General features: G+C 37.8%; 1 protein-coding gene across 1 annotated transcript in view; it reads right to left on the reverse strand.

Annotated features, from left to right (window-relative positions):
- mpp7a (MAGUK p55 scaffold protein 7a) overlaps window positions 1-14,478 on the reverse strand; it is a 164,846-nt gene that overhangs the window by 103,632 nt on the left and 46,736 nt on the right. The window contains exon 3 of the mRNA XM_073827878.1: window positions 2,405-2,523. Within this exon, the coding sequence (XP_073683979.1) occupies window positions 2,405-2,523 (119 nt within the window). The remainder of the gene's footprint in view (window positions 1-2,404; window positions 2,524-14,478) is intronic.

Here is a 14,478-nt window from a genome sequence, read left to right on the forward strand (position 1 = left end):
CCTTGTAATACTTTAGTGATACTTTGCATGTGGTTCACTTTATTTTCGCCATTTTTATTATATATATATATATATATATATATATTTTTTTTTTTTTTTTTTTTTTTTAGAACTTTAGAAGATAAGACATTGTTTGATAAGTGAGATTTCTGATTGAAGTCTGTGAAATTAAAAAAAGACAGTCATTGAGTTTCATTTTACAGTATCTGTACAAACACTGGCTCCAGAACTATCATTTACATGAGGGAAATGAATGAAACAAGGCCAGACTGGGCACTTCGTACACACTGTCAGTGGAAAAGCAGGTAAGAGTAAGCATTTGCGCTCCATAACATCTGCTTTAGAGCAGATATGGCTGTTAAAGGATAACTGTTGCCAAAATGCAACCTGGGCTGTTTTATTTACTGTAAACGAGACAAACTTATATCTAAAAGCATAATTACGACAAACGAGACGTTTTTGAGATTGACCGTGATTTAGTTTTGTGGTCAGTGGCCGGTGAATGGGAGTACTAGGGGCATACATTTGAGCGCATCAAAATCGATATTTTTACAACACTAAGAAGGCTCGACACACCATGACACTTTGCTCGAAGTATCGCCTGGGTCTCTACACATGAACTCGAGCATTGAGAACATTGTTTGTGTACACAGAGTTTACTAAAAAGAAAGTTTTTGAACAACTCACTTTCACTGTTTGAGTTTCCGCTCGCGGCCGTCTTGCCAGTCAAGAAGTGTTTTTACAACAACAGTGTTTTTACAAGTTTTAGTTTTTACAACTAGAAGTTTAATATTGTTTTTCACTTGCGACAAAAGAACGAATTAGCCGTGCATTTATATGGAAATATGCTTTAGGAGCTATCCATCCTCGCACTCGGAGATCGACACGTCTTGACTGGCAAGACGGCCGCGAACGGAAACTCAAACAGTGAAAGTGAGTTGTTCAAAACCTTTCTTTTTAGTAAACTGTGTGTACACAATGTTCTCAATGCTCGAGTTCATGTGTAGAGACCCAGGCGATACTTCGAGCAAAGTGTCATGGTGTGTCGAGCCTTCTTAGTGTTGTAAAAATATCGATTTTGATGCGCTCAAATGTATATGCCCCTAGTATTCCCATTCACCGGCCACTGACCACAAAACTAAATCACGGTCATTCTCAAAAATGGCTGGTTTGTCGTAATTATGCTTTTAGATATAAGTTTGTCTCATTTACAGTAAAAACAGCCCAGGTTGCATTTTGGCAACAGTTATCCTTTAAAGTCCTACACAGGTAATAGTACGGAAGGCCTTAACCTCAGACTCCTCAGAGGAGGTCACTTTCCCCATCGCTCCACAGGTGCGTGCCGTGTTCCCCCCTGAGGGATGAATACAGGAGTCTGTGCTGAATCTGGTTTCCTCTTGTAATAACAAATACAGAAATGTACAGAGGTGAAAACCGCAGACATTAGCAGCGGATCTCACAGCTGGGTTAAGCTTACGAGCCGAGGATTAGGCGTGTGGGATAAAAAATAAAAATAAAAAAAGATCACCCAAAAAAAAAACGTATTTAATCGAAAAATATCCATGTATAAAAATATATAAATAAATAAAAACACTTGCTGACAGTGTAAATGCTGCATTACATAAAATAAAATATTCTAAAACTTTATAGCAAAGACTAAAGAGAGACCTTGGGTATAGTAAAGAAGAGTTTACTTCTCACAAGAACTATTTTGAAAGTAAATTTCCGAATCATTCTCTTCCTTCATCTTTTTCTCATCGTATACAGACACGCACACATACACACACACTCCCTTAACCTAGGTGGAAATTACAGGTTGTGTCAGATTTCCTGTAAGGCTCTTTGGAGTGGCACCTTGGCAGAGGAACAGAGTGCAGCTGGACATGTGTGAAACCCTGCTTTAATTGCATGGAGAGAAGAGAGCAGAGGTCTTTGGCTCAGACTGCGGTCTGCTGTCCTGCCTGTCAGACCTTCTCTGTCTCTGTGGGTAGACGGTTATATAGAGTACTTCTGATGCACAGGCCAGCTCAGTCCACAGCACTTCAAATCCAGTGTACAATGGGATATATTGTTAGTGAACTATGTATTACGAACGGATCCAGGTACAACAGTATTGGTGACATCAGTGATTAACCATTAAAACACTGTGCGCAACATAGAATGAGAAGAAAAACTCTGGCATTTGAAAAGTAAATCAACACTTAAGACAAGCCAGATACATTTTTCTGAATGCGCCTTCCTATACAACCAACTGTACAAACACTACAGTGCTCTCCCTAAACAACACAATCACAAATGCAATGACAGGGAATGAGAGACTTAGTGACCTATTGTGTTATGTCACACCTTATAGAATAGATTATGTCTAACACACACACACACACACACACACACACACACTCACCTTGACCAATGAATGTAGACTCCTCTCCCCAAACATAGCGTGTAGAAAAGAGCGGTCATCTGCGCTCTCAACATGAGGCTGCAGCTGAGACGGCAGTACAGACAACAGCTCATACAGACCTGTGGAGGAAATACAGGAAACACATTACACACCCAGACATACACACACACAGCCAATACCCAAAGAGAAAATATAAACCGATATAAACAAGACCCAGAAAATCTGAATTAACACACAGACCTGAGGCATGTCAGATGGGCTATAAAGTTTATCCTCCAGTGAAACCTTCTAACATGATGTGACACTATTAAAACCTTCAAACTTCAGTACCATAATAATAAAAAAAACAATAAAAGCAATGACAACATCATGGTTTACTTTAGCATGCTCACTGGGTCAAACTGAGGGTTGTAAAAATGGTCCTCTCCCAGGCTGCACCTCACTTCCTCCCTTTGTCTATCTACTTCCTGTTTTTCTAGGAATCACAACTGGAACTGTGAATCAAATCCCTAAAGTTTCATTAGTATGCCTGTGATGTTTAAACAAGCATAAACACACCATAATATCTTTGACATGCTTTTATACACACAAAAAACACAGAGAACTGTAGATATGACGGTTATTGGGGTTAGTAATTAAGATATTTTTGATGAAATCCCAGAGCTTTCTGACCCTGCATAGTAGAGCTGCACGATTCTGAATAAAATGAGAATCACGATTTTTTTGCTCAGAATAAACTTTTTTATTTTAAAGATTTACCCCTGAACATTAGATTATCAAACAACAGTAAAATAGCAGTGAAATCAGACAAAATAAACTTTGCTTTAAATTTAAAGAAATGTAATGAAAAACAATGTAACAATGTAAACAAAACAAAAAAAATCACCATTAAACATTAAACAATAAACATACAAAGGTATTATGTCAGAGTAAAGCGATTTAAAGATTCTTAGCTAGAAACACTAGCCTATCAACATTTTATGGCTGTCACTGTCCACTCTGTGGGAAGCCCAAGTTTACTTCACCATTTTACAAATAAATCCTAATCTAATCATGACAAACTATATATTGTTGGAAAGGTCTAAGGCTCCCAAATAGATATTTGACATTTTTTGTGTTACAAATAATGTAGGAAAATTATCTATGACAAGAGTGCACCTCAAAAATCTTCTTCATAAGGAGAGTTCTGACCTTTTTCACAAACAGACTTTCTTGTTGCCTTTTTCCCTATTACACATTAGAAATAATAAGAAATGATATATCAGATGAAAACTTAACATTTCTAAATTCATCCTTTGGAATGCCATTTTAAAATCAGACATTGAATTAACATGGAAAATGTACATCAAAATAATATTACTAAATGTTCTTGTCCATGAATTATAAAGATTTAAGATTCAATTCTTCATTTTCACGTCTCTGTTCAAAAATGGGGGTAACAGTTAAGGGGTTAATGGATCGTCATGCTCATATATGGTTCCATTGCTCTGCTGGTCCATAAATCTGGCACGATCAAAGTACTACTCTTTTAATATTCAAAGTGCTAATAGAGGCCGAATTATCCAAGCATGATACAGAGCTATCTACACAACTACACAACTTATTATAGCCCACATACTAATAACAGCCTAGATATTTTATGTAGCTTAATTTGCATGCATTGGGGAGTCGCTCTCTAAATGCAGGGTATTAAAATTGCTTTTGAATGCGCATGCGAGTTTTACTTTCGGTTTCGTTTTAACGACCGCGCGAAACTCTCGGCAGCGCTGAGTGTGCATTCTACAATACAAGAGATTACTTTAACAAAACCATTCGAAAGTGGGTGGACACCAACGGGATTTTGAAAAGTGTGTCCCCAGTGGAAATTACGCCGCTGTGTGAGTGGAACTCTGTCGCTGAGTTATCATCTGATGTGAATGAATGCTGCGTTGTACAGTACATATTGAGACAGAGGTGCCATGAATTGCATCTGACAGAATGTGCGCTGAAGATGAAGTTTAAATGGTTATGTAATGTTGGAGAGAACGGTGAAGCTGTCACTGCATCAGCTCACAGCAGTCTGTGCAGTAATTAGGCTAGCAAAAGTTTTGTAAAATATTAATAAAATATAACTGGCTGAATCATATAAATGCTGGATTAAGATCGTGAAGGGGGTCGAATCGAGATCGCAATCTTTTAACGATTAATTGTGCAGCTCAACATAGACAGCAATGCAATTGACATGTTCAAGGCCCAGAAAGGTAGTACACTCTAAAAATCACTGGGTTCAGCCTCTTGGGTCATTATATAGGGTTGTTTTTAATATTTTTTTTTCCAGGTGCTGGGTAGTTTTTCTGCAACTAAACTGCTGGGTTAACTTTTCTACCTAACCACTGGGTTGAGTTTGTCTCTGACGAAACAGCTGCTGAGCTACAGTCAGAGCACATGCTCTTCTACAGGAGAGAGCAGTTCTCAGGAATGCCGATTTGGCTCACTTCTTCAGTGAAATAAAGTTTTGAATAAATTTTTTTAATTTATGAAGTCTTTACTGTACTGTAAACTAAATTATTTAATGCAATACAACATACAAGGATGAGATATCAGCTGCGTCTGATAGCAACGGTCATTTGTTTCGCATGATGTAAACGCCTTTTGCCTTGCATAACAAACTAATTTTATTTGTTATAATAGTGAATTTAATTTAATCTGATGTTAAAATATCTCAAATCTCCTTACTGTATGTTTATGGTCAGGTTTTAGAGTCAGTTACAGCATCTTTCATCTACGAGTGAAACGCAACATGGCAGTCTGAGGTTTGCAGTCCCCCCAGCGAACAGCAGCCAATCACCGGCTCAGATTTTGGTGACATACCGGCAAGAATTAGCACTATTTTAGTGAAAAGTGATTAGAGAGTGTGGCTGAATACACTTAAATTAAAATGTTACTTTTAAATGTTTTTTTTTTTTTTTTTATTTCTAATGATTATTAAAATGCATCTAATATTGCAAACTATGCTGTATTCACCAAAATAAATTCAATTTGTCTTATATTTTTGTCAATGGGTGCTCTTGCTTAATAATAAATGCTCATCTTTTGATTATTTCTATTGCCTCTATAACTTTGTGTGATTTTTAATTTCCAGCCCATTTTAAGCCAGCAATATAATAATTAAACAAAAGTTGACTTAAATAAAAAAATCCAGCATGTGTTGTCCAATATTTACCCAGCACTGAAAAAAAACCCAAGTTGGGTTGTTTTTAAACCAACATTTTTTTAGAGTGTAAGGACATTGATAAAATAGCCAAAGTTACGGTTGAACCACTGATTTTTGAACATTTTAATGATGTCCTTACTACCTTTCTGGGTCTTGAACGTATCAGTTGCGTTGCTGTTTATGGAGGGTCAGAGAGCTCTCAGATTTCATCAAAAATATCTTAATTTGTGTTCCAAAGATGAACAAGGTCTTACGGGTTTGGAACAACATGAGCTATTATAATTAATTACTGAATTTTCATTTTTGCGTGAACTATCACTTTAAAAGCTGCTGTCAGATTCAGACACCAATATAACTTGAGCTTAAAGTGCATGATGAGCTCACTGGGTGTTATTCACTAATACCTGCATGGATTATTTAGTTTTTGTACGAACAGGAGAACATAAACATTTTTACTCTTTTTAGAAAACATAAAAATAAAGAACATTTTAGATGTTTAATTACTATTTGGAGCATCTGGGATCGCTAGAAAAGGGCTTAATGAACTAATCTTTGTGAAAACCTCAAATTCAATCAAAACGGACATTTTTCACAACTTTTGCCTGTAGCTCAAAATTAGACTGCACAATTTCAGCAAGGGTCACAATTCCACCCAAACATTCCTGCGTATGCATGTTTAGTTTTTTTTTTAGAAATTACTATAAGAAGATTCATAACGATCTACAGTGCCTTGCAAAAGTATTCATACCCCTTCATTTTTCATTTTGTTGCAGCATTATGTTAAACTGCTTTAAATTATTTTTTCCCCAGATCAATTTACACTCCATACACCATAATAATCAAACAAAAACCAGATTTGCAAATTTTACAAATTTATTAAAAATAAGAAATGAGTGCATTGCGTAAGTATTCATACCCTTAACTCAGTACATAGTTGAAGCACCTTTACAGCCTCAAGTCTTTTTGGGTATGAGGTGACAAGCTTTGCACATCTGGATTTGGCAATTATCTGCCATTCTTTGCATAACCCTTTTCACCTCTCAAGCTCTGTCAGCTTGGATGGGGGCTGGCAGATATTTTCTAGAGTCCTAGTTGTTCCAGTCGTCTTCCATTATGGATAATAGAGGCCACATGCTTCTGTGAACCTTCAATGCATCAGATTTTTTTCTGAACTCTTCCCTAGATCATTGCCTTAACGCAAGTCTGTCACTGAGCTCTACAGGCAGTCATCTTGACCTCAGGACTTGGCTTTTGCTCTGATATGCATTTTCAGCTGTTAGACCTTTTCTGAGAGGTGTGTGCCTTTCTAAATCATACTCATTCAAATGAATTTGCCACAGTTTAACTCCACTCGAAGTGTAGTAACATCTAGAAGCAATATGAATGCTCCTGAGCTAAATTTCGAGTGTCCCAGAAAAGGGTATGAATACTTATGCATACTTATGGATCTTTTCAGTTTTTTATTTTTAATAAATTTGCACAAATGTTAAAAACCTATTTTTTGCTTTGCCATTATGGAGTAAGGAGTGTAGATTGATGTGGGGAAAAAAGTAATTTAAAGTAGTTTAACATAAGGCAACAACATAACAAAATGTGAAAAAAATGAAGGGGTATGAATAATTTTGCAAGGCACTGTAGTGTAAAACTGTCACAAACAACAAAGTTTAGGCAAGTGAAATGCTGCACAATGACAACAGTTGTATGAATCATAAATCTGGGAATCTTTAAAAGCAAATCTTTAACAGTAACTGTTTGAATCGATGTGTCCTCAGCTCACTCAGCTGCAATGCGACATTATAAACAGCACTGTCTCTCACTTAACCACTTGTTAGAAAAAACAGCTTGTTACTGGAAAAGCTACAGTGTTTTGCGAACAGCTGAGATGCTGTCACGCTACTCACAAACATTAAGCGAGTAGCTTTGCTACTTTTAGTCAGTCACTCTACATCACTGTTCTTCCGACCGCTGAGCATCTGGACACAGGCTGAGTTTAACAGTCAACATCTAACCTTATGTCCCAGCAGCCTATAAAAGGATCCGCGTAAACTGACCATTATTGGCTGCCAGGCCAAATATACCAGACGGGATGTGAAAGAATGCCGTGCCAAGCAGTGTTTCCTTTTCACACGCCTACACTTCCCAGCGGCCTCCAGAAAATAACAGCGTTCCTTAGACATCAATGGCGGAGCTGGAGTACAACAGGGCGGAGCGGAAGGCGGAAGGCCTCGCTTCTCAAATTCACAGCATTATGGGTCAGCAGCGCAGGGCATGGAGAGCAGCTTTAATTACACAGGCTGTCAGGAAAACAGCAAGGTCATCCAAACTGTCTGAAGTTAACACAACACGTAGAGACACGCACAAACCTTCAAGTGCACATGCACGCAAACACGGTGGTTTTCTAGAACAACACAGATATTTTTAGGCGCTCACACACGGACCTGTAAAAAGAAACAAGGACAGCACATGCAAACACACAAACGCATGCCACAAAAGAGGCTGTCCGCATGGGAAATATGCTCCGTTGGCTCCCTGTCTGGCTCCTGTAGGCCTCGCACTAGCCAGGAAGAGGACAACTGGCAGAAAAAAGGACCAGATTCTGAAAACAGTAAAATGGCTTTCTTTGAATGTCTTGTTTGGATGAGTTCAAGAGTCAACAGTGCAAAAAGATTCACACACACTCATCTCAGTGAGCTGTGCGGCAGGAAACCAACACTGGGCCGTGCTTCTCTCCTTCGAGCGCTGAGAGACTGACTCTGTGAAGCAATATATATGTCACACGAACACACGCTCATGCATAAGACCACCTCAGGGGTCAGTATTTCAGGTGCTACTCGAAGAACATGGCTCATGCCTGTCTGTGAGCAAAAGCGAGCGAGTGAATGGAAAAATGAAAACAAGAACAGCTGCACTCTGCGTACTTCCATTCATTTTCTCTTTGATTTACCTCTGAAAACAGAAAAACTACATCCACAGAGGGAAAGAGAGGCCCTCCAGAGCTGACAAATTATAGTAGAGAGGAAAGAGAGTGAAATATAGAGGCAAAAAGAGACAGAACTATAAGTTGCAATGAGTTGTAAGTTGTAATCTTTAATCTGTTCTTTGGGCATCCATGTGTCTTAATGTCCAAAATGCATGATGCATACAAACACACATGCTCTTTTGGCAGTCTGAGTCCTTTTCAGTGTTTCATCGCTGTTCTCAGCTCCAGCCTCTTAAACCACAACACCACATCAGAGCTCTTGCCCAGGATCTCACAGATCTACTTGCATGTTCTGGACCATCTACTCCAATCATGCAAACACAGCCACACACTAAACGGTGTCTGGTCCTATACATCAGCACTGCGCATATACACTTATCATCCTAAACCAAACCTCATAATTCGCACTCTGTTTTGGATTACAAAGGGTTGCAAATGTGACAAAATATATAACTTTGTGGCAGTAATTTAAAATCGAAACACCATTGGTAATGGACATTTATATGTGCAAATATACAGTGGTGGCCAAAATTATTAGCACTATAGCTAAAAGTTTTAAGACAGTTATTTTTTATCTTTTGCTGTAGTGTGTCAGTAGGAAATTGCACTTTACATTTTCAAAGATTAATTTTGCCATGGATTGTAATAATCAGTGAGATTTTTGTTTGTACAAAGAGTCTGACAACAGCTAGTGCTCCACACAGAGATCTGATCTCATCTTCATCTGGTCTGTTTGGAATGACATGAAGAAACAGAACAAACTGAGACAGACTAAATCCAGAAGAACTGTGGCAACGACTCCAAGATGCTTCAAGAGACCTTCAAGAGACCCCCCCCCCCCCCCCCCCCCCCAAAAAAAATTGAAAGTCATCCTCTCTGTTAGGGCTGCGACAATAAATTGATGCATGCATTGCGATTCTCTCTGAAATCTATTCTGTATTATTTTAACAGCAGATGGTGCACTAATCTAATATTTAAAGAGACAGTTTAATTTTAAATTTTTAATTTATCTGCTTACCCCCAGGGTATCCAAGATGTAGGTGACTTTATTTCTTCAGTTGAACACAAACACAGATTTTTAACTCAAACCGTTGCAGTCTGTCAGTCATATATTGGCAGTCAATGGGACCCACGGGTTTGAGAGTCAAAAAAACATACACAGACAAATCAAAATTAAACCCTGCAGCTCGTGACAACACATACATTGAGGTCTTAACACATTCATTGTTTACATAGAGAGATTGTGGGTACAACGGCTACTCAAACTGATAATCACTTGTTCTTATCCTGATTGTTGCAACTGATTAAAAACTGAAATAATACGTATGTTTGTGCAAACTCATCTGGGAGTGTTGACTTTTCATTGACTCCCAACTTTTGAGCCTGATCAACTGAAGTTAAGGTTGCTTGCACTTCGTCACACACTGTTGCGAACACACTCAGGGCAGTTGAACATTGCGGTGGATCAGAGGTAGAAAATGATATAAATACTGTTCAGTTTCGTGTGTTAAGACCTCAATGTATCACCACAAGCTGAAGGGTTTAATTTGGTTTTGTCTGTGAATGTTTTTTTCTCTTCTCTTTTTTTCTACTCTCAAAGCTGTGGGTCCCATTGACTGCCATTGGCAGACTGCAATGGTTCAAGTTAAAAACCTTTGTTTGAAGTTGAAATAAACAAAGTCACCTACATCTTGGATGCCCTGGGGGTAAACAGATAAACCACACACTCAAATGCTCACAAAGAAGAGCGATTGTGTGTTCGGCTGAGATTCAGAATGCTTTTATGACTCTAGATTAATGTAAAGCTCACTGTGAACACCCTTGTAATTCACTTAAACTTTTTTGAACTTTATGAATGATAATTTTAGGTTCAAGTGTGTGTAAAATAAAGCTCTGAAGCTCTAAAGCTCTTTAGTTCTAAAGCATGCAGTGCCATCTGCTCAGAATCGATTCGAGAGAAAAATCGTGATGCATTCGGAAAATCTCAGAATCAATACAGAATAATTTCTCGATTCGCGTTGCATGGATTCATTTTCCCAGTCCTACTCTCTGCCGAAAACATGTTTACGAAGACTGTTTTATGTACAGCACGAGCTGTCTTCTGCTTGCAAACAAGGCGTTTGCATCGTGGTACTCTCATGAACATGGACATGGAAGAGAAGAAATGACTGAAGTTGTTATTTTTAATCTTCTTTGCCCACAAAAAGTATTCTCATAGCTTCATAAAATAAAGGTTGAACCACTGATGCCACATGGATGATTTTACCTATGTCCTTACTAGCTTTGAGGGCCTTGAACGAGTTGTGTTGCGGTCTATGCAGGGTCAGAAAGCTGTTGAATTTCATCAAAAATATCTTTCAAAAATGTATCTATCAAAAATTTGTGTTCTGAAGATCACAGGTTTGGAAGGACATTAAGGTAAGTAATAAATGACAGAATTTTAATTTTGGGGTAAAATTAAAAATTTAATGCATCCTTGCTGAATCAAACTTAATATATTCCTTCTGAACTGTAATGTATATTGTGCACTTCTGGTCATTTGGTTCCTAAATTCCTAACTCTGTTGTTCCTGGGTCCCCCATTTCGGAGCCATCAAATACTTGTCAACATGCGGACACACATAAGAGAAAAATATCACTAGAAAAATTGGCTTTTCTTATTCTATTCTGATCTAGCTGCACAGTAGCCAAGGTCAACCCATCCCTCAACACGAGCATCTCTGGAGCCCAGAATATCTGTTATTTTACTGCGATTAGACAGAACAGAAGGGAATGTGATCCTGAAGCAGCCATTTGAACACCTGTAGAAAAGATTTGGTCCAATCACACACTGATTCCATGTGACAGTACAAATTTCACGTCTATATCAGAGCTCAATCACAGCAGAAAAATAACAGAGGACTACAACTGACAAGTCTGAATTCACAGTTTCAGTTTCATATGTGGCCAGAAAATCTCAGAGATGTGACGCTGGCCTCTTTTGACTAGGGCTAGTAAGTCTCCACCCAGAACCCACAAGTGTAGTTTGCAATTGTGTACAAATGTGTTCAAACCCTTTTTACATTTCAGCAACCACACCAGATATTCAGATTGGTATGCATTCTGCTCGTCGACATCGACAGATATCTTTATCCACTGAAAATGGAGATATAAAAATAAAATACAAATAAATGAAATTCCTTGTCCCTCTGCTTTTCTTGCTCTCCCTGTCTCCTGCATTTGGTAAAATGAAGTGGAAATTTTCATTCTGATGTAATTGGAAACAGGGAGCTATTCCAGTGGCAACAAATCCTTGTGTTACAGTTCTGTATCCCTGTGGCAGTAGAGAGAGAGAGAGAAAGAGGAGAGATGGAAAAGAGGAGGATAAATGGCTGGAAATCGATAAAGTGCTCCCAAAGCGCATGCTGCTGCCGCTACTAACGTTCCTCTCTCCCTCCCTCTCTTTGGTTCTGTCCTCTGCTCCCAGATGCTCTGCATTCTTGACATCAGAATGGAAAAATTTACTGTTAGCCGAGAAGAAATTTAATATGGCCATTCCTGTCATATCCCTCATTGCAGCCATATTCAGCCGGTGCTCTGCTGAAGCCATAAGAGAGACTGAGCACCTGAACGATAAACAATATGGAGCTTAATATGGATCTCGTTATGCACAATGGCATCATTACACCGTACACTTGTTTCTGAACAGGACTTATGGAAATAAGCGTATCCACATACACGCACTAATCAAAAAACAATTCCAGTTTCGAGCAGAATATCTGCACAGATAGTTTCACGCATAAAAGCTGTCACATGTCCATTCATCTTCATTAGAGGAGGCTTATCTGCTTAAGAACTTCTGTCCTGAAAATTTCCCACATGTCCCTTTTTGTCTCTCTCGAGCCTACATGGCGCTCCTGTTTTTAGTGACGCCTTGGGGAGAGCGATCATAATTGAATGAGCAGGCCAGCCCAGAATAACATAGTAAAACTTCATATGGCTCATAAAAACCTAGTAGGGGGCTATGATGCTCCAATCAAAGGGCAGATTCAAAGTGATCAGGCTAACAGACTGTATGGAAGACAGAAGGGAGTGTAGCTCTGAGGACTAAACCGCTTGCCGAATGAGCTTTCCTTTCACTGTGGCTGAACTGAAAGAGAAAACAATGACAACTGACCTGTCTGAACAATCACTTCTGCTTTGGAAAATAATTAATAAATAAAACATGACATTATCAGGGCTTGACATTAACTTTTTGAGGCACTTGTCCTTCGGACAAGTAAATTTATGTTTCACTTGTCCATGCACAAAAGTCACTTGTCCGGGTAAAGATTTATAATATTAATTATTATTATTTTTTATTTTATTTTGCTAATGCAGAATTCATTGAAAGCATTCAAACACTATCAATATTAATACAATTCAGTTGAAACAGTAGAAAGGAACGTAAAAGTAGAAGTAGAAAGGAACAGTAGAAGGATCTCCAGAACCATAGTATAATACAAAGTAATACTTTGCACGCTGATGTGCACAGTGTATCACCAGAGGTAGTAGTGACTCTTGGTGAAAAAAAATAAAACTATCTATCCGACAGACGCCACAGAACATTTCTCCGTCTTCATAAATAACCCAGCCGAATTCATCTTTCCATTTGGTTACAAATTTTCGTTCCCGTTTGAACTCATATGGTACTGTTGGTGTAAGGCAGGGCTCGAAATTAACTTTTTTACTTGGTAGCACTGGTGCTCCCAACTTTAAAAAGTTAGGAGCATCCCAAAAAATGTAGGAGCACCGATCTTGATTCTTCATGGCCGATTCTGATTAACTGACATCTGACAGACGCCTGCCAGATGTTTGTACACATCAGATGCTTTCCAGATCAAGAGATCTTTATCAGACATCTTGCAGACGTACATGTGCTATCTGAGCCGCGTTGTATAGTATATTGACACAGAGGCGGCAGAATTGTATCTGACAGAATGTGCACTGTAGCACGAAATATGTGACCCTGGACCACAAAACCAGTCTTAAGTCGCTGGTATTTATTTGTAGCAATAGCCAAAAATACATTGTATGGGTCAAAATTATTGATTTTTCTTTTATGTCAAAAATCATTAGGAAATTAAGTAAAGATCATGTTCCATGAAGATTTTTTGTAAAATTCCTACTGTAAACCTATCCAAATGTAATTTTTGATTAGTAATATGCATTGTTAAGAACTTAATTTGGACAACTTTAAAGGTGATTTTCTCAGTATTTTGATTTTTTGCACACTTAGATTTCATATTTTCAAATAGATGTATCTCGGCCAAATATTGTCCTATCCTAACAAACCATACATCAATAGAAAGCTTATTTATTGAGCTTTCATATGATGTATACATCGCAAAATGTCAAAATCTCTGGTAGCCCTTCGGGCAGGTACTCATCAGAATTTGGTAGCCCAAAAATTAATTTAACTAGCCCAAATTAAAAAAAGGCATTTTTTAAAAATATAGAAAATCAGATAGGAGTCTAAATGTCAATCAAAAATGTTTTCAATACACAAATATAAACAAATATCAAGGAAAGAATTTTATTTCACCATTTAGTGTAGCTGCAGAATTTTAAAATATCAATTTAAGGCAATTTATGACCCTTTTTTTTAAGAGCTGCACAAGTTAAATGAACAGTATGAGTGGGGTTGGACAATGTACGGTAGAATATTAAGCCACAAAATTACATGATTTATAATTCAGATACAGACACAAAAAACAAAATATCTAATACAATGGCATTTCAACCTTTATACCATTAAAAGGGATAAATCAAGTATATATTTTCTTATATTTATATAAGATATATAACATTAGTATTACTTAATTGTTTAGATTTTTAAAAGGCAAATTCAATTATTTCACACTTACACATGGATCGATAATTC

This window comes from Garra rufa, chromosome 22, assembly GCF_049309525.1.
Source record: "Garra rufa chromosome 22, GarRuf1.0, whole genome shotgun sequence".
NCBI classification, from domain to species: Eukaryota; Metazoa; Chordata; class Actinopteri; order Cypriniformes; family Cyprinidae; genus Garra; species Garra rufa.